Genomic DNA, 18,925 nt, shown 5'->3' with positions numbered 1-18,925 from the left:
GGGACCAGATCCGCCCCTCGGACCAGCGTCCCGTACTTCCCAGTCTCTATGATACCAACTTCCGCCACTCGCCACATCTCGCGAGACTCCGGCGGCTCAGCAATGGCGAGACCGTGAGTGCCGCTGACGGGACCCCGGAGAAAGGGCTGGGAAGGGGCTCGGGCGAAATCGGGCAGTGGGAGACTCGGCAAGCCAGGGCCGCCTGAACCGGAGCGGCGGCTGGGGGCTCGAGGCCCCTACGGGCCGGACTGCCGCCCGCGACCAAGCTCCCGCCTCTTCCCCAGATGCCGCGTCACTGCTCCGCCGCCGGCTGCTGCACTCGGGATACGCGCGAGACGCGCAATCGCGGCATCTCCTTCCACAGGTCAGCGCGCGTGCGTGCTGGCTCACGCAGGTTGACGTGCGCATGTGCGCTTTTTGCTGGCGTGAAGCCACAATTGCACAAACGCGTTCTCTGTTTGGGGCGAAGCTTGAACTTGTGGGTGGGTGGGAGGGGGTGAAGCCGACGATCTAGGAGGAATTGAGTCCGGATGGGAAAGGAAGGACGCACCTCCAACACCCTTGAATTCTCTGCTCTGCGACTCTTACCTACTAGATGACGCTGAGCAAATTGTGCCTCTTTTTGAGGCCCAGATTCCTCATCTGTGCTGTGGTGGACGGTGCTTCCCTGTGAGGGTTGAAGGGCGGTCTCCTGGCAGCATGTGCAGGGCCAGCTCTTCCCATCCTGGGAACATAGGCAGCATAGCCCCAGGGCTTCAGGAAGCCTGGGGCTCACAGGTTTGTGGCTCCACAGACTTCCCAAAAAGGACAACCCAAGGCGAGGCTTGTGGCTGGCCAATTGCCAGAGGCTGGACCCCAGCGGCCAGGGCCTATGGGACCCAGCATCCGAGTACATCTACTTCTGCTCCAAACACTTCGAGGAGAACTGCTTTGAGCTGGTGGGAATCAGGTGAGCCTCCTTGCCAGCCAGCATTGGGGTATCTGTAGGGCCCGATGGGGAGATTCCTGAATCACCTGGCACGAACACAGGCAGACCTAGTTTCAGGGATGGCTGTCTCTTCCCAGCTCTGTTCCTCAGTTTCCTCTTGCAGCAGATGAGGACAGTAAGACCCCACCCCCTCGGGATGGCTGTGCCAGTGACACAAGAGGAAAGCATGAGCTTTTCCAGCAGGTGTTCCTTAGAACCCCAGTCCTCCCACCAAGTCCACAAATGAAATAATTCATTTTGGCTGGTCAACCCAGTTCTGGTGGAGCCTTTCCACACACCTTAACTTTGAGGAGTCCTGCAGGGAAGCGATTGGTGTAACTCTGCCTAACTTGGCATTCTCCAAACTAATTGTTTGCTAGCACAGGAGAGCCTGCTCTAGGGTGCTGGAGGGCATGCTCACACTGATCCCCTGCAGGTCAGCTGGGGGTGGCAGGTCTCATTCTCTATCTCATCCAGGTTGCTTTCCCCAACAGTGGGTATCACAGGCTGAAGGAGGGGGCAGTTCCCACGATATTTGAGTCTTTCTCCAAGTTGCGCCGGACAACCAAGACCAAGGGGCACAATTACCCACCTGGTCCCCCCGATGTCAGCCGGCTCCGGCGATGCAGGAAGCGGTATGTGCTATGGGTGAGGGTTGCTCCACTCACCCCAATTTTGAGGGACTGGGCTTTAGACTGTCTACCAGCAGCAGTGATGGACAGGGTCCTGAGCCTATGGAGTGGGCTGATGTTCCTGTTCAGGGGGGCTGGTGAAGTGGGGTCTGGCAAGCCCTTAGCCTGACCTGTCAGTCTCTCTCCTCACAGCTGCTCTGAGGGCCGAGGACCCACAACTCCTTTTTCTCCACCTCCACCTGCCGAGGTCACCTGCTTTCCTGTGGAAGAGGCCTCGGCACCTGCTGCTTTGCCTGCCTCCCCTACTGGGAGGCTGGAGCCTGGCCTCAGCAGTCCCTTCTCAGACCTCCTGGGGCCTCTGGGTGCCCAAGCAGATGAAGCAGGCTGCAGCGCCCAGCCCTCACCGGAGCGGGAGCCAGAGCGGCAGGCGTCCCCTCTCGAGCCGCGGCCTGTCTCACCCTCAGCCTACATGCTGCGCCTCCCACCACCCGCTGGAGCCTACATCCAGAATGAGCACAGCTACCAGGTGGGCAGTGCCCTGCTCTGGAAGCGGAGGGCTGAGGCTGCACTCGATGCCCTGGACAAGGCCCAGCGCCAGCTGCAGGCCTGCAAGCGACGGGAACAGCGACTGCGGCTGCGGCTAACCAAACTACAGCAGGAGAGGGCGCGGGAGAAGCGGGCACAGGCAGATGCCCGCCAGACTCTGAAGGAACATGTGCAGGACTTTGCCATGCAGCTGAGCAGCAGCATGACCTGAGTGAGGGGCCACTGGACCCACGGCTGACGCGGGGCTGCCTGTCAAGGCTCCAGCCTCTTCCTCAGAATCCACCTGGAAAGGGACCTGCTTTGAGCTGCATCCACCAGACCTACCAGATGCCACAATAAAGTGGGTTCTAGGAGGCCCTATATCTGGTTCAGCTGAGGGCTGGGCCCCTTCCCTCAGTACTGGGCTTGTTCCCCCAGTCAATGGCTGCAGCCCCCAGAAGGCTCAGACCCTGGAGTCCAAGCTCTGGGCTGCAGATAACGGAGTACAGCTCTTGCCTACTCCCCATGCAGCTCCGTGCCCCACGGGTTCTCTGAGGGTCGGGATGGTATAAGTAGAGGCTGGGGCAGCACTAGGCACCCTTCCTTTGGCACCTGAAACGGGTGCCAATGCAAGCTGGTTTCTTGGAAAATACTCCTAAAACACAAGCCGGAAAGTTCCTTTCCAGGGACCCAACAGGCTTCCAGCCTGAGTCCTGGCCTGAAGGCCAGCCCCCACTCAGATGGGCCTATCTCATCTGAAAATCAGGACAAAAATGATCATTTCTGACCTCCTGGGGCTGCTATGCTTGGCAAGTAGTAAGGCTCGACATTTCTGGTCCCTGGAGGTCTGGAGAAGTGGGGGGAGCACACAGCAGCAGTCCTGGCTTCAATCTGTGTCCCCATTTTAATTCAACTTGACTGAAATCTAGGCTTCCCTGCATCTGTAATCATAGCAAACAGCTTAGTGCATGGGGCGACTTGAACCACACAGCTGATACCTCCCCGCTGGGCCTTTGGCCACAACAGCCCAAGAGCACAGCCGAATTCTTTCTAGTCCTGTGAATTGCCACACAGTGTTCTGAAATGTGCTTTTTATGTGGCTTCATTTATTTACAGCATGTCTAGAAAAGACAGTCAAGTGACCAGTTACAAGGGTCCCAAGTCGTCCACTGTAAAGCAGGATCTGCAGATTGTCCCCCAAGGTCCCCAAGCTCATTTTGCTTTATGCATGGGCTCCCTTGCCTAAGGGTGCTCACCTGCCACAGCGGCTCCCCATCCGCCTACATCCAGGCTCTTCAGCAAGGGCTGAGTGGCAGGTGCTGCGTTTGCACGAGGCACAGCCAGCGGAAGGAAGTGAGCCCTAAGGCAGGGAAGAAAGATCATTCCCCCCAAAGTGGCTTCCTAGAAGCTGAGGCAGAAGGGTCCCTTGTTCCCAGAAAGGAGGCTGAACGGTGCCTTCCGCATTGGGGTGGAATCACAGGGCCTTCTGTGGGGGGTGGGAGTGGGGAAAGGATGCATTTCCAGCCCATGCAGGAGCCTCAGGCTTAGGCTCAGGAGGGAGAAGCCAGCCTGGATCCTGCCACAGCCCCTTCCTCCATGTGTCTAGGTTGCCTCAGGTCGGGGAGAGAAGTTGCTGACAGAGAACCAGGCAAGACTGACCAGTCCCAAGCAATTGGGCCACATGGCCCATCCACAGCTGTGGGAGGGCCAAAGGCTAAGGCCAGAGCCCACCGGTGGGGACCATACCAGCAAGGTGTGTGTAGTAGGTAGCACTGCTGTGGCTTCAATGGAGGCATGCCTATGACAGAACACTTAGGGATACACAGGGACTGGGGGCATCTTTACTGACTTCTCGGCACAGCCCAGGGGGATGGGCACACAGATAATGTGGGATCCTGAAGTCCCTCCGGAATCCAGACCCAGTCCAGAGTGGTTGGCCCTGTGGGCTAGGAACTGGCCCCGGGCCCTTCACACTCCAAAATTCATTTTGAAGGGCACCAAAATTCATCTTGAATCAGATTCCATCTGCCCATCACAGGTGCCCACGCATAAGCTCCAGGGACCCCTTATACCAACCTTGGTGAGGGTGAGGGGGGCCTTTGTGACCCCCACATTGGAGAGACCTTTGCAACATGACTGTAGCCAGATGCACAACCATGCTGGGTCCTTGTCAGATGGGGACCCCAAAATCTGCTCCCTGATGGGCTCTCCCCACTGCTGGACCCGGGCCAGGAATCCTGCCTCTTCCTATATCACTGAGCCCCGGCTTCCCACCCACGCCTCCATCCCAGGAGAGGGTGCCACCTGGGGGCCTGTTTCACCGTCCACTTCCTGTGAGACCTGTGTCGTCATCTGTGAAATGGGGCATTTGGAGCCCCCCACGTCCCCTCAGCTCTCTTCTGCGGCTCTGGGCACCCTGTCTTTTGGCCAGCAGGTCTGACCAGTCACAGGCCTGAGGGTTGCCAACAGTTTTTGCAGGGGGCAGGGCAGGCATGGTCATTCTCCATCTGTGGCTGGCACTGCCTGGGCCCTCATATGTCGGCGCCCAGCTCTGCACACTGCTTGTCGGAGATGTGGGAGGCCAGGGAGTCTATGATGTCGAGCAGTAGCTGTTGGCTCAGTGAGCGCAGCGTAGGCAACTTGGAGACCTGTGGGAGTTGACCAAAAGGCCAGAACAGGATGGAACTGGATTCATGTGAGGGCTGAGTGGGCTCCAAAGATGGGGTGAGGAGTGGCCAGAGGGTGAGTGGCTCTGCTTGGTTATCCCCAGGGCCTACTGCTGCAGAAGATGGCAAGATTCCGGGCACCCTCCCCCCGCCTGGCCACGGCTGCTGCCATGGAGTGGGTCCTGAAGATGAGGGGTGAGCAGTGAGTGCTGAGCCAGGAGGGCCTGACCTTAGTGAACTGGTGCACGATGATGTGCAGGCAGTGCCGTTTCATGTCCAGCGCCTGCGTCTTGTCAGCCGCCTCCAGGATCTGGAATGGCAGTTTCGTTGAGGTGTTGCCCCACCTCTCACCCACCTGTCCAGGTGCAGGGAGGCCAGCAGGCACCAGGTGTACTACCTGCAGCACGTTCTGCACCGTCACATTCATCTCCAGGTTCTGCTTGCAGTATGCCTGCAGCCGGTTGTTGTAGAAGCCGTAGTAGTAGGGGGCCGCGAACAGGTAGCTGGGGGAGCTGGTTAAGGAGCTGTCGCCAAAGGAGCCATCCTCCCGCTCACCACCCTCCTCCCAGGGGACAGTGCATCGAGCCCTGGCCTGCCAGGGGCAGAGAAAACCTGAGACTGCACTTGCTCAGAGCCAGGGGACCTGCCCCACCAGGGGAGTCTGGCATGGGCTCCAATCCAGGCAGATCACTGGCTTGATCTCTACACAGACTCTGACCACTTAGGGGTCAAAAGCCCCATCGAGATTCCAAAAACACCACAGCATCCTCTCCCCAGGAAAACACTCCTATGCATCTTTGCAGAACTGGCCAGTCTCCCAGAGCCCTAAAGGGCATCCTCGCACCCCACGTTCAGACCCCCACTGAAGTGCCGTGACCAGGAATCTATGTCCATCTGCTCGCCTGTCACATAGCAATGACCAACCCCTTACTCCAAACAGTCATGAGATCAAGAACCCACTGTCCCTCCTGGTTACAAAGCCCTCAGTGCCACATGACCAACTACTTCAGAGGGCCCTCGGAGAGCACCAGGCACCAAAAGTCCTCGGGAAATCACCCAGCCAAGACCAGCCAGCCAGGCCGCCCAAGGTGGATGCTGGGAGCCCCAGTGATGCCCTGGGAGCACCCTCGGGGGTGAGGATGCAGCGAGTCCTCAGGAGGCATGTTGACCTCACCGTAGTAGATGTAGCGTAGCATGGACTCGAAGGCCTGCCTGCTGGGCACCATCTCCCCGATGGAGATGTTCACCTGCCCGTCCTCAGGCATGAAGGACCGGAACATGGCCTCAAAGTAGCTGCAGACGGGGGGTGGCAGAGGCCTGGCGCTTAGCGGATGCAGCCAGCGCCTGCCTGGGCCCGCCCTGCCTGGCAGCCGCACCCCCACCCACCTGGAGCGGGCAGCCAGAATAGCCTTGTGGGCTGGCCGAGGGTGCCCATCCAGCAGCAGCGTGATGTCACAGAACTCCGCGCCTGCCCCTTCCAGGTATGCCTTCATGTCCTGGATCAGAGATGTGCCTGGAGGGGCATGGAGGGACCCTGAGCAGGCACCTCCTGCCCCTTAGTAGACCCTGCTCCTGACTCGGGCCTCAGGGCCCCAGAGCACTTCCTCCTGCACATCTGCCCATTTGCCACCCTGAATGAACCTCCTCCAGGCAAGAGGCCCCATTCTGGCCCTGAGGCACCATCAGGCCCTGTCCTCAGCTCCACACACAGCCCTCAGGCATGCCCACCCCCAGAGTCTAATCTCCCAAACTCAGCTCACTGAGCCCTCCTCTGGGCCTGGCACACCCTGTGTGCCTGCTGTGTGTTGCCCGGGGCAGTGACCAGGGTCAGCACAGGCCCCAGAGAGAGATGGGGATGAAGGAGCCTGTGTCCTCCCTTCCCAGGTAGGGGGGCACAGGAAGACAGTGGGAGCATCTGAGGTCTGCAGGCTGTGCTCACCCCTCACGGGGCCCCAGACATGGGCACGCCCAGAAGAGAAGCTTGGTGACTAATCACTGTGACGCTGAGCACATCGCCCACTTCAGAGGCTTTCAGACCTGATGTCATGCAGGGCAGGCACCCTTACCAGAGAGGTGCCCCGTGTCACCGGCAGAAATGGGCTCAGGAGGTTCCCTACCCGCAGGCACACGCCCACTGTGGAAAGCCCAGTGAGTTGGCCCTTGTTCCTTTAACTGAGCCTGAACTGCCTCCCTCTTTGCCCCTGCCCCTGTAGCAGGGGAACACACTGGGGTCCTCTGCCCCCACCCCTCCACCCCTGCCTGAGCCTGGCAGGTGATTCCATGGCTCCCAGTCTTGACCAAGATGAAGGCTACCTGGCCAGCCCCTGGCAGGGAAAGGACTGGGCTTCCTACCGATGTCCACGGGCTGGTCTGAGGGGGCGCGAGACGGCGGCTGCTGCTTCCGCCGGACGATCTCCACAATCAGCGGGGATGAGAGGTGCTCGAACTCCTTCATCATGATCACCTGGTTGAAGTGGGACTCCTTCACCACGAAGTTCAGGCAGTGCTCCTGGGACAGACGGGCCGGACAGACGGGCGGGGTCAGGCCTCGGCCCCGACAGGGCACCGGACCGGGCAAGGGGCTTGCAGCAGTGGGCGGGGCGGGCTGCGATGCACCTTCAGCTGGCCCAGCTGCAGCTTGGCGGCGCTCTCGCACACGACCAGCACGTTCTGCAGGTCCACGGAGGCCTCGATGTACTGCCGACACAGCTGCTCCAGGCGGCACAGCTGGAAGCTCAGCGCCAACTTGTACACGTCCATGATGAGCAGCACGTCCTCCACGTGGCCTGCGCCAAGAGCTCCCTGAGCCTCAGGGCCCCTGGGCAGGGGAGAGGGCAGGACAGGGCCCCCGGCTCCCTCTATGGACAAGTGCGGGTTGGGGCCACTAGGCGGCAACTCAGTAACTGAACCACACATGGGTAACCTCGGCCTCTGAGCCTCGGGCTGCCCACCTGCAAGTAGGGTTACTGGCACCACCACCCGCTCCCCCGTTCCGGCTCCCCCAGCCCCGGCGGACCTTTCCTCGGGTACTTGATCTTGTCGGTGTAGAGGAACTGCATGAGCACCTCGAAGGGCCGGGCCTCGGCCTCTCGGATGGCCACGTGCAGCAAGGGTGGCCGAGCCGCACCCACAGGCACAGCGGGGGCCTCCCTGGGAGCCAGAGCTGCCTCCTCCTCCAGCTTCTGTGGGAAGAGAAAGGGGAGCGTAAGGGCACCCCAGGAATGCTGCTGCCCAGGCGGGGCCAGGCAGGGCCGCACCTCACCTGGGCCAGTCGCTCCTTCGCCTGTACGATCTTCCTGCGGAGCCAGCGGCTTCGTGCTGTGACAATGGCCACGTGGCCCTGAACACACTCCTCCTTCTGCAGCAAAAACGACAGGTGCAAGGGCATAGATTGTCTCCCCAAGGGACACAGGCCCAGCCAGCCGACCCCAGGCACCGGGGACCCCAGGCACCAGTGGGCAGCCAGCGTGACTCTGGGTGCTAAGCCCCCACTCCTCCGTACACAGAAAGGGCACCCACCTCACCCAGCACAAACTCCACGTCGCAGAACTGGCGGCTCTCCCAGAGCCGCCCATAGTCTTCATGGAGCGTGCACTTGGGGTAACAGGAGAACTGGCGGAGGAGACCAGGTGTTACCAAGTAAAGACACTTCTCCTGGCTTTGCCCCCTCCGAGGCCCCAATGCCAAGCTCAGCTCAGCCTGGCTCCCTCCACTGACCCAGGTGCTCCCAGACCTCTCCTGGCTCTGCTATGAGCCCCCGCCTGCCCCACCAGCGGCACCCTGCACTGAGGTTCCCGACTGCCTCAGCCTAGGGTCCCCCTCTCCACCCCAGCTGCCAGGCCCCTCAGAAAGGCTGCCCTCCCACCAGGTGCAGCCCTGGCTCTGGACACCCTTGGACAAGCTCTACCCCAACCCACTGGGTCTGTTTCCATCGTCAGGGCCCGTTCAGCCCGGCTGGCCTCCCTGCAGAGCCTGCTCTGCGAGCCCGTGAGCCCCACCTGGAACCTGTACATCTCCCCACTGCGGATGTTGTTGTCCACGGTGCCCCCAAAGATGTACATGGCATCCGAGATCACAGCAGCCGCGTGGAAGAGCCTTCCGCTGGGCAGCTGGATAGAGGCGGGGACAAGTCAGCCAGGTGGGGAAGGGCAGGGCTGGGTCTCCAGCAGGGGGCTGGCTGAGGCCTGGAGTGGTCATCTGGTGGCTAAGGACATGGCACCACTGGCCTTGGGGGAGGGGCTGGAGCAGGGCCCGGGGCACAGCTGCGGGCACAGGGCCGGAGGCAGGGCCTGTGTAGGTGAGCAGGCAGGACGGGGCCCCTGTGGACACAGCCGGTGCTCGGTCTCACATGCTGCACTGACATGGCCCAGCCAGCAGGGCATGGGCTCTGGCCCGCAACTCACTCACTCTGAGCCTCAGTCTCCCCACCTTTGAGATGGGCTGATCACAGGTGCGGCTTCAGAGGGCGAGGGAGCAGTAACAAAGGCATTGGCCCTCACCTCTGAGGCCGGTGGGGAAGGCTGCTTGGCATTGGTGGTGCCAAAGTCCAGGCCAAACACATCTCGGGACTTCTTGAAGCCACCCCGGTCCTCGGAGGGCAGGGCAGGCATCTCCTCGGAAGCAGCTGCTCGCTCTGGTACCTCGGCCCCACCAACCTGATGGGAGACACGCAGGGCGCAACCAGTCAGCAAAAGCCAGGCAAGCACCAGAGACTGCTCACCACCCTCACCCAGAGCGCTACAGAGACGGGGTGCGGGGAGCCACAGGAGGGCTGAGTTGGGAGCCAGGAGAACATCCTCCGCACAATGCAAACGTGGCGGGAAGTGGAATCGTACGAGCCCACGGGCTGCAAGGTGGAGAGCAGGCAGAGGGGCCCAGGCCCCAGAGTCAGGCCAGGGTGGGTCCAGGCTACGGGCAGCCTGGCCTTGCTCCTGCTGGCTGTCTGGAGCCCCAGGAACACCCTGAGGTGGGAGGAGGTGGGAGCAGGTGGGTCAGGAACACGGCGCAGGCCACAGGCCCTGGATCCCCTCAGCAACGCCGGGCAGCGCTCACCTCGCTGTCCGAACTGGGCTGCACCACCTCCCAGGTCTGGAAGTCCACGTCATAGCAGTGTAGCTCGTTGGGCAGAGTGTTGTCGGCTGCGCCCCCAAACACGTAGAGGTGGCGGTCAAAGGCCACCATCGTGTGCCCGTAGCGCCGCTGAGGGGGCGGCGGGGAGCCCCGAAGCAGGTGCTCAGTGGGGATGCGTGTCCACCTGGGCGCACACAACAAGGAACCAGTGCCAGGCAGGGGCCCCTGCTCCCCTGTGACCTCCACCTGGGCTCCGAGGCCCCCACCACAGGCCCAGGCTTCCGAGTGCCCTGCACCCCTGGAGACCTTCCCCGGCCGAGGGGGGGCCTGCAGTGCATTTGCCCAGTGCCCCTTGTCGAATTTCGCTCTGGAACCAGCTCTGCACACCTTTTGTGGGGGGAGTGGGGGAGGGACAAAGGGTGCAAGCATGAGGCAGGAAGGAAACCGCCTGGGGGCTGGCCTGCGAGGAAGGTGGCCGCACACAGGCTCAACCCAACCGGGCCATCAGAGCCACCAGAGCCACCCACTACCCACCTGGCTGCTGCTGGTGGCCGCGTCTCCCATGGTTTTCTTCCTACCCCGTCCCCGTCACCCTGGGCTCCTCGTCCTGCAGCCCCCTAGATGCGCCTTCCTCAGCCTGCTCCACAGGTACCCCCAGGCCCTTGTGCAGCCCTCAGACCCCCAATACTGGCACCTCCCTGAGGACCCCCTTGCAGATCAGCCACCTGTCCACCTGTCCAGAGTCTGCATGTCTGCCCCACACCCTCCCAGTCTGGCTGTACCTGGCCTCTGCCCATGCCCTCACTTCTCCAGGTCTGCCTGCCTGCTCTGAGCCACGTGTGATACCCAGGCCCGAGGGCCCAGGCCAGGGCGGAGCAGCGAGCCAGGGTGCGTGTGGCTCTCCCCGAGGCCTGGCCACCCCAGGACAGGCGAGTTGGACAGGCATCAGCAGCGTCTCCCCTGCCCAGGACACCCAGCCTTTCTCCTCCCCGGCTGATACCCTGACATCTAGGGCAGCTCCAAGTCCCCTCCTGAGCCCCCCTGACCTGCAGCCCAAACTCCCTTTCTTCTCCTCCACTAACTCCCAGAGCCAACGCCCGGCGCTCGCCTTAGTCCCCAGCGCAGGGGTCGAGGGCTGGCCAGCAGTCAAGGACAGCATACGCTGGAGGCTCTCAGGGCCGGGGCACCCTCCCTCATATGAGAGCTGTGCCAGCCACATGTGGTACTGGTGGCCCTGACCATGCCATTCACGGGGCTGGGGTGTTCTTCGCTCCAAAAGGGAGGCCGCCCAGGCCTATCTTGCCGAGCTGCAGCCACACCCCAGGGGCCCGCAGGGGACCTCGGGCTCAGTCTGTTTAAAGACACCACACCGCCCCGCTGCGGGAGGAGGGCAGCTGGCCCTGCTTTACTTGGAGCTCACAGAGGCAGGCGTGGGGTGCCGAGGGCCCCACCACCGGGGCACTCACATCTTGTCCTTGAATTCAAACTGGAAGAGGTTGTTGGTTATCTTGGCTCCACTCTGCCCCGAGAACACAAACATCTTGTCCCTGCACACGGCCACCGGGAAGTTGCAGCAGGACGGGGGGATCTCGCCGCTCTGCACCACCTGTGGGGGCGGAAGGCAGCTCAGCCAGGGCCCTCCCGGGACCCGGCACGCACGTCTAGGCTCACGCCGCTGAGCTGGGACTGCTTTTACTCCTGAAGTTTCTTCTGTGAATGAGGGTTCACATATCATTTTTTATAGAACAACCTAAAGCCCCACCGTCCCCTCCTAAGTCTTCACTAAAGGAGAAAGATACCCCCGAGGGAAAGACCGTAGAGCCATCTGGAAACAGCAGGACAGCAGGGGGCGTGCTGGCCTCACTATTCAGTAAAGGTGGGTTTCGTCACTAGGCCACTGCCACTGGGATTGGCAGGCAGGTCAGCGGGAAGGGCACGGCAGAGGTCAAGGCTGGGCTTTGGCAAAGGGAGCAAAGCAGCCCCCACCCCAGCCCGCCCCAGTCCCCGAGCCCCTCGCCTCCCTGCCTCCTATACCCACCCTGTTCCCCTGCATCCCTCACCTCCCTGCCTCCCCAAAAGCCACCCCAAAACCCTCCAGCCCTTTACCTCCTCCCAGCACGTGAGCTCTCGGTCCTGAAGGCCAATGGTCCACATGTCATTCAACCTGCATGAGGACAAAGGGGTCCGAATGCCCAACACTGGGGCTGACTGGCAGGGTGGGCCAGGGCGTGGCCGGGGGGATGGCTCCAGGGAAGAACAACCCATCACTTGGGACCGACCAGGGGACTCTGGGGCAGCCGTGAAGCCGGAGCTTCAGTTGAGGGAGTGTGGGGGCTACACGGAGTCCCTGTTGTGCCAGGCCCCTGCCCAGTCCAGGCAGGAAGAGAGGCCTCACTCGAGGGAAGGCCTCATTCCCAACCTCTAGGGCCGGGCACAGGGTCAGCCCTCGGCTGGTCCCCGGGGTAGGACTTCAGAGAGGCCGCGCTCACAGAAACCGAGTGTCTATTATGCTGAAGTGTTGGGGAATGAGCACATGCTGCTTTTGTAACCCGAAACACACAGCAAAGCCAATCTGCTGAAATGAGGAGGAAATGCCTGTGACACAGGCAAGCACTCTGCTGTCCTCTGTAGGGGAAGGGCCGAGTCTGAGCCCTGCTGCTGCCACCCACCTGCTCCCTCGCCCCTTAGGGTCATTCCTTGCTGTGGGCCCGAGTATCTCCACCCCAGCAATGCAAGGGGCCACCTCTCCCACCCCCAGCTCTGAGGACCCCCAGCTATTTGCTCTGGGGACATGCACGACAGCTGTACAGACAGGGGCCAGGCTTGACGCCCCTCAGATGCCCTGGGAGGGGTCTCAGGGGTGCCAGTCCTTTTAACCATTGTGGGGGTAGGAAAGGGGCTCCAATCAGTGGCCATCACCCTCATCCTGCCCCCCCCGCCCCGCCCACACACCCACCCTCACGAGAAACCCCCAGCCTGAGCCGTCCAAGACCAAGAAAGCCCACTTTGTGCCCACGGGCCAGGCCACCACCTACCTGGCATTGCCATCATAGCCAGCAAAGATCCATAACTTGTCACTGTACACCGTGGCACCGTGGGCTGACCTGGCGACTGGCAACCTGGAGCATGAGGTTGGGGAGGCATGAGGCCACTCGGTGCAGACCCAAGCCTCACAGCCCCACAAGGCCGGTCCAGTGGCCACACAGCCCTGCAAGTCCTACCAGGTCCCAACTACCATGCCCACATCTGCTGGCACTGGGACTCCAGTCAGGATACAATCAACAGCAGGAGGGGCTGAGCTCACGTGGCACCAGGTCCCTGATGATGCATTCCGACATCACCGGGCAGAGACCTCTCCCAGGTGCTCGCCAGGTAGGACCATGGAAGCGCTCATCACGGGACATCCGGGTCCCTTCCACCCAAGCCTCAGGCCCAACCCCGAGGGTTTCAGCAGGTTCTCACCGTCCTTCAATCTTCCACTCCGTCCACTGGCCCGTTGCGAACTTGTATTCGAAGAGGTCATTTTTATTCTTCAAGTTAGAATTGGAGTAAATGTCCCCAGTGTAACCCCCTGAGTGAAGAGAGAGCAATCATCACCCCCAAAGGCAGCATCTCAGAGTCCTCAAACCCCAGGAGGAGAGGGCAGAACCTGGCCCCATTGGAAATGCATTCCAGAACTTTCTCCGCACACCTCGGGAGCACCTACTGGGTGCCTGCCTCCGGGCTGGGCTCCGGGGGCACAGAGATCAGCAGGACGCCATTCCCTGTCTCTGGCGGGGAGGGAAAGCCACCTTCCAGCCCAGTCACGGAGGCAGACGGTTCCCGCCCCAGGAGACCGGGCTGAGGCTCAGGGTGGACAGAGCGAGGCCAGCCAAGCACAGCACGTGGGCCTGAGGCCTGACGGGAGGGCAGGGGACCCCTGGCCGAGGAGGTGAACGGCAGCTCACCAAAGACGAACATGCTGCTCCCATAGACCACGGCTGAGTGGTGGTAGCGGGGGGCTGGTGGGGTCCCCGTGGTGAAGGCCCTGGCAGGAGAACAAGAGGCAACGGGTGTCGGCAATATTTTGAAGGTCATAACTGTGTCGCTATAGAAACTTTTTAGAAAACTGCCAATAAGGAAAGAACACACACAGCACTAACATTTATATATAACCCTTTGCTAGCAGCCACTGTCCACATCTGGATGTCACCCCTACACCTGCATATTGTGCCTCAGTGATTTTTTAAAATGGAGTCATCTGGAAGATATTTTGCAATATGCTTTTTCAGCTTAATGGTAGACTGTGAGTAGGTCTTCGAGCCATTCTAGAATCATCTTTTTTTTTTTTTTTTAAATACATTTTATTGATTTTTTACAGAGAGGAAGAGAGAGGGATAGAGAGCCAGAAACATCAATGAGAGAGAAACATCGATCAGCTGCCTCTAGAATCACCTTTACCCCCCGTCTCACAGCTGCACTCTATTCTGCAGCATGGATGGCCCACAAATTTTACTTATCAGATTAAAAACCCATTTATACTGCTTTCTGGGGGCTGCTCCTTTTCAGTTTTATACTTAAGCAATTTTTTTTTTTAATCCTCACTCAAGGAGTGAGGATATTTTTGCCATTTATTCTAGAGAGAGTGGAAGGGAGGAGTGGGGGAGAGAGAGAGAGAGAGAGAGAAACATCAATACATCAATGTGACAGAGACACATTGATTGGTTGCCTCCCACAAGTGCCCTGACAGGGACAGGGATCAGACCTGCAACCCAGGTACATACTCTTTTTTAAAAATATATATATTTTTTATTGATTTTTTTACAGAGAGGAAGGGAGAGGGATAGAGAGTTCGAAACATCAATGAGAGAGAAACATCGATCAGCTGCCTCCTGTACACACCCCACTGGGGATGTGCCCACAGCCAAGGTACATGCCCTTGACCGGAATCAAACCCAGGACCCTCAGTCCACAGGCCAATGCTCTATCCACTGAGCCAAACCGGTTAGGGCCCAGGTACATAGTCTTGACTGCGAATCCAACCCAAGACACTTTGGTGCACAGGCCAATGCTCTAACCACTGAACAATACCAGCCAGGGCTACTTAAGCCGTTTTTAACAGAGAATGGAAAGTCTTGCCCAGCTGGTGTGGAACCAAGAAGTCACTGGTTCGATTCCCAGTCGGGGCGCAACCCCGGGTTGTGGACTCGATCCTTAGTGGGGGCTGTGCAGGAGGCAGCTGATCGATGTTCCTTTCTCTTCAATGTTTGTATCTCTTTATCCCCTCTCCCTTCCTCTCTCTCTAAAATTCAATAAAAACATATTTTAAAAAGGAATGTAAAGTCTTCAGAGTGATTTTTAAAATGCATTTGTAACTACTGGCCATACTTTAGAATTAAGTGTGAAAGAAACAACATAGAAATTTCTGTGGCAATCTTAGTGCTACCCAGGTCTCCTGGGCACAAGGTGGGCAGCGTGGGGTGATGCCACCATGGCATGCCAGGTTCAGCAGCTGTGGGTCCTGAGCCCTGACATCCTCCTCTGTCAAGGGCGGGGAGGGGTCACACCCCACCCCAGAGGGCTGCCGGGGACCGAGGGCTGCACACAGAGCTCCAGAGCAGAGCGTGGCACCCAAGGGGCTCGGTGAACCTGGGCTTCTGCACAAGCAGATGGCAGAGCTCAAGAGGAAGCCCGGTATCTTCTAACCCCGGGATCTATTTCTCCCCCTCAGCTGTGAGCTGCTCCAGGTCAGGGGCTAGACTGCAGGGCACAAATATGCAGTGCTCAGAGAGGGCAGGTGTCTTGTCCATAGCTGCACAGCTGGGGAGGGCCATCTGCAGGAGGCAGGCCAGGGTCCGCGTGATGCCCACTGCCTGTGTGGGGTCTCTGGGCAAAGGATGGGCCCCATGAGGCCAGGGGGCAGGGAACCCATCGACCGATGGCTCTCCGTGTTGGCTCCAGCCCTGGCCTGGGAGGCAGGCTTGGTGACCGGAGGGCTCTCCTGAGGCAGAATTTGAGGACCCACGCGAGATCAAACAGATCCCCTAATTAAGAGAGGATTCAGAATAATCCATCTCAGTCACGGACTGGGAAAGAAACCCAAGAGATAGAGGGAACACTGGGTATGGCGTAGGGGGTTGGGGGTTCTTATCTCCTCCTCGAAGCTTCTGTCTCCCTTTCCAGGAATGTGACTCCACTGGCACTCCGGGCCCCCAACAGTGCTACCGAGTTGGCGGAGAAGGAGCAGGGACCTGGGACCCACCTGCACCAGGAGCAATCCTTCACATCGAACCGCAGCAGGTCGTTAAGCATCGTCTTCCTGAAACACAGCCAGGGAGAGGCGGGCTTGGCTCTGGTCCGCGCTGCAGGGCGTTGCCCAGCCGAGACCTAGAAGATGGACTGCGCAGCCCCGGAGGTGGGGGAGTTGTCCTAGGAGACTTAGCCAGGGCCAGACACCGGCTGGTGCCCGAGGGACCAGAGAGGTGGCCACAACGGAAGCTCCTGAGCTGGTGCAGGCCCAGGGGCTGCCCACTGGGAGTCAGGACGGAAGCATGACCCCGGCCACCCACAGCCTATGCCTGCCCACATCCGGGGGGAGGCCCCTTCCCTTCTCTCCGATCTTCCCGCCACCTCTTTATCACAAAGCCGGTGTAGCAACTCCATTTTAAAGATACAATAAAGTGATGGTGAATGTACAGTATATAGAGGATGTATTTTAGAATTGTACGCCTGAAACCTGTATAACTTTATTAACCAATGTCACCCCAATAAATTCAATTAAAAATAAATAATAAACAACCAAAAAAGATACAATAAAACAGAAAACAAACCCACTGGCCATGACACCACCTGTTAACACAACCTGCATGTTACCACCCAGCCCCGTCACTAAGAGGGAAGAAGGGTGTCCACCCAACAGGAGTCCAGCACCCCCTGCCCACCAGGCCAGGCACCCCCTGCCTAGCTCAGTCTGCACCAGATGGCTGAGCTCTCCACTTCCATTTACAGAAGAGGAAACAGCCTGGGCGATAAAAGGACCTGTCTGAGGCCATGCAGCCAGGAAGCCAGGAGCTGGGAAGCAGAGTGTGAGAGTAACTCCTCCCCTCTCCCATTTGCCCCTCCTCCCTGACCCCCCCCAACCACCCCTCCCCCCAGGGCTACAGGCCATCTTTCTTTGTGCCCAGTCCTTCTACAAAGTTACAGCTGTATTGAGACAAATTTGTATTCTGCTTCTTAGTGTCACATTGTAGCAAAAAATATTTCTGCTTGTTGCTCCACAGTTCCTGCTACAGAACACTTCTGGGGATGTTCCCACCCACCGCTCTGTGCTGGACATCAGGCATTTTCCAGTTTGGGGGATTCTCATGAAATGTCTTTCATTCCTTCACGGGACAAACATCTGTTAAATTGTCTGGGTGCGCCCTAGCTGGTTTGGCTCAGTGGATAGAGTGTCGGCCTGCGGACTGAAGGGTCCCAGGTTCGATTCCAGTCAAGGGCACATGCCTGGGTTGCGATCCCCGGTAGGGGGTGTGCAGGCGGCAGCCAATCAATGATTCTCTCCTATCATGGGTGTTTCTATCTATCTCTCCCTCTCCCTTCCTCTCTGAAATCAATAAAGAAATAAAAAAAAATTTTTGTCTGGGTGCTGGGATACAGGCCCTGCTCTGGAGAACACAGCTAACAAACACCTGTATGCGTGTTTGCTCTGGGGCCAATGGAGCCGGAAAGAGGTGCAGATGGTCCAGGTGGTCGGGGAAGGCCTCACTCACAGGTGATTCAGAGGAAGAGCAGGAGGGTGAGCAGGAAGGCCAAGCGCCTGGCAGGGTGGCAGCGAGGGCTGATGTGTTTCTTTCAAGGCTCTGTTCACTCAATCAGAACAAGAGGGAAATTTCTGTGTCCTGAGCATGTGCGACCCACGGGATGCTGTGCTGAGGGCCTTGAGTGCAGGGAACCTTACAGACTGGGAAATCGAGGTTGAATGCTTGGCTAACATTTGTAAAGATTGTCGTGGAGCTGCAGAAACCTCGTCCAAACCTCCCTGGTCCAAACACCCTGATGCTCAGACTCACTCACCCATTGTCTCCACCAAATACATAGATGGCATCTTTATAGGCCACAACTGTGTGCTTGCTGCGCCTGGAAAGAAAAGGGGTGGGTAGAAATGAGACCAAACACCGGGGCTGCCCCAGAAGTTGGATAACACCTCTCAGCTATCAAGATGAGCAGAAACCCCTAAATTCCACCAGTACCCCCCACATAACCCTGCATGTGGAGACCCTGTCATTGTCCTAGACTCTCTGGCCTCCTCATCCCACTGCAGAGCAGCTGGGATCTCCTCAGCTGGAGACCCACAAGATGACTCTAGTACCTTGCCCCTGGCCACCCCGCTTCGGGACTCCCTCAAAATCCCCACCAGTGCCCTGGGCATCGTCCTGGACACCACCGCTCCTCCCTCCATTACCAGATCCCGCTCCAGGACACCATGCCCCAGCCTTGCCCCTGGAACCCACCATGAAACCCTCTCAGGCATCCTCCCCACCCCCCAAGATCCTTGAACCACGCCGTACCGAGCCCCCACGAACTCGTCGCAGGGCGGGAGGCGCCGCCAGCGATGCACTGTCTCGAAGGGCCCGAAGTTGAGCGTCAGGTACTCGACACTGTCCGAGCAGCTGTGGTCAAAGTCCACGCTCGGGGCTACCTTGGACCGCGCGCCGCCTGCCAGGGCCCCGGCCCCGATCGGGCCCCCCGAGCCGCCAGTCCCAGCCATCCCGGGTCCACGCCAGATCGGTCACCCGGTCCGCGGGACTCTCAGCCACCGCCCTGGGCCGCCCCGGAGGGACTACATTTCCCGGCGTGCACTGGGACGACGGCGCAGCACATCCGGCTGGCGCCACACTTTGGTCCGTCCGCGTTTCCCGACGAGCTTAAAGCTCATCGTGGCCCAGCTGGCGGGCGCAGCACCTGGTACCCGAGGTTGTGGGAAACTCCCCACCGAGTGCCGGTACCCGATCCCCAGCCCCGTCCGACTGCACTTCCCCGACGCCTGCCCTGCCACATGCCGTCCCGAGAGCGGCCGCTGTTCCCGG

General features: G+C 59.6%; 2 protein-coding genes across 3 annotated transcripts; one reads left to right on the top strand and one right to left on the bottom strand.

Annotated features, from left to right (window-relative positions):
• The first annotated feature begins 85 nt into the window (after nucleotides 1–85).
• Nucleotides 86–2,522, top strand: THAP7 (THAP domain containing 7). 2 transcript variants are annotated; one of them, XM_028147055.2, is made up of 5 exons: nucleotides 86–113; nucleotides 285–364; nucleotides 794–949; nucleotides 1,462–1,602; nucleotides 1,792–2,522. In XM_028147055.2, exons 2-5 carry the CDS (start codon nucleotides 285–287, stop codon nucleotides 2,354–2,356), a joined length of 942 nt encoding a protein of 313 aa, XP_028002856.2. In that variant the 5' UTR covers nucleotides 86–113; the 3' UTR covers nucleotides 2,357–2,522. The 2 variants fall into 2 exon arrangements, with proteins under 2 accessions (XP_028002856.2, XP_028002857.2); XM_028147056.2 differs by lacking the exon at nucleotides 1,462–1,602 and having other exon boundaries at nucleotides 94–364.
• Nucleotides 2,523–3,209: 687 nt separating this feature from the next.
• LZTR1 (leucine zipper like post translational regulator 1) lies at nucleotides 3,210–18,669 on the bottom strand. The gene is made up of 21 exons (XM_008142627.3): nucleotides 18,407–18,669; nucleotides 17,913–17,975; nucleotides 16,102–16,158; nucleotides 13,808–13,887; nucleotides 13,323–13,431; nucleotides 12,896–12,979; nucleotides 11,967–12,024; nucleotides 11,327–11,466; nucleotides 9,843–10,044; nucleotides 9,290–9,445; nucleotides 8,789–8,899; nucleotides 8,310–8,402; nucleotides 8,053–8,148; nucleotides 7,807–7,972; nucleotides 7,407–7,576; nucleotides 7,143–7,299; nucleotides 6,177–6,303; nucleotides 5,934–6,083; nucleotides 5,188–5,293; nucleotides 5,020–5,100; nucleotides 3,210–4,772 (listed from the first exon to the last, which is right to left on the bottom strand). Exons 1-21 carry the CDS (start codon nucleotides 18,604–18,606, stop codon nucleotides 4,656–4,658), a joined length of 2,523 nt encoding a protein of 840 aa, XP_008140849.1. The 5' UTR covers nucleotides 18,607–18,669; the 3' UTR covers nucleotides 3,210–4,655.
• Nucleotides 18,670–18,925: the final 256 nt, after the last annotated feature.

This window comes from Eptesicus fuscus, chromosome 23 (assembly GCF_027574615.1).
Source record: "Eptesicus fuscus isolate TK198812 chromosome 23, DD_ASM_mEF_20220401, whole genome shotgun sequence".
Taxonomy (NCBI): domain Eukaryota; kingdom Metazoa; phylum Chordata; class Mammalia; order Chiroptera; family Vespertilionidae; genus Eptesicus; species Eptesicus fuscus.
The sequence above is the reverse complement of the archived record's forward strand: the minus strand, read 5'-3'. Positions and strand labels throughout refer to the sequence as shown.

Bases quoted from the DNA above. Each gene is read 5' to 3' on its own strand.
- THAP7 (XM_028147055.2), top strand. From the start codon at position 285: ATGCCGCGTCACTGCTCCGCCGCCGGCTGCTGCACTCGGGATACGCGC. The intron at 365-793 runs GTCAGCGCGCGT...GTGGCTCCACAG, and splicing joins CGCGGCATCTCCTTCCACAG to ACTTCCCAAAAAGGACAACC. The intron at 950-1,461 runs GTGAGCCTCCTT...TTTCCCCAACAG, and splicing joins TTTGAGCTGGTGGGAATCAG to TGGGTATCACAGGCTGAAGG.
- LZTR1 (XM_008142627.3), bottom strand. From the start codon at position 18,606: ATGGCTGGGACTGGCGGCTCGGGGGGCCCGATCGGGGCCGGGGCCCTG. The intron at 13,432-13,807 runs GTGAGCTGCCGT...CTCTTCACTCAG, and splicing joins GAGCAGCATGTTCGTCTTTG to GGGGTTACACTGGGGACATT. The intron at 5,294-5,933 runs GCATCCTCACCC...CAGCTCCCCCAG, and splicing joins ATGCCTCCTGAGGACTCGCT to CTACCTGTTCGCGGCCCCCT.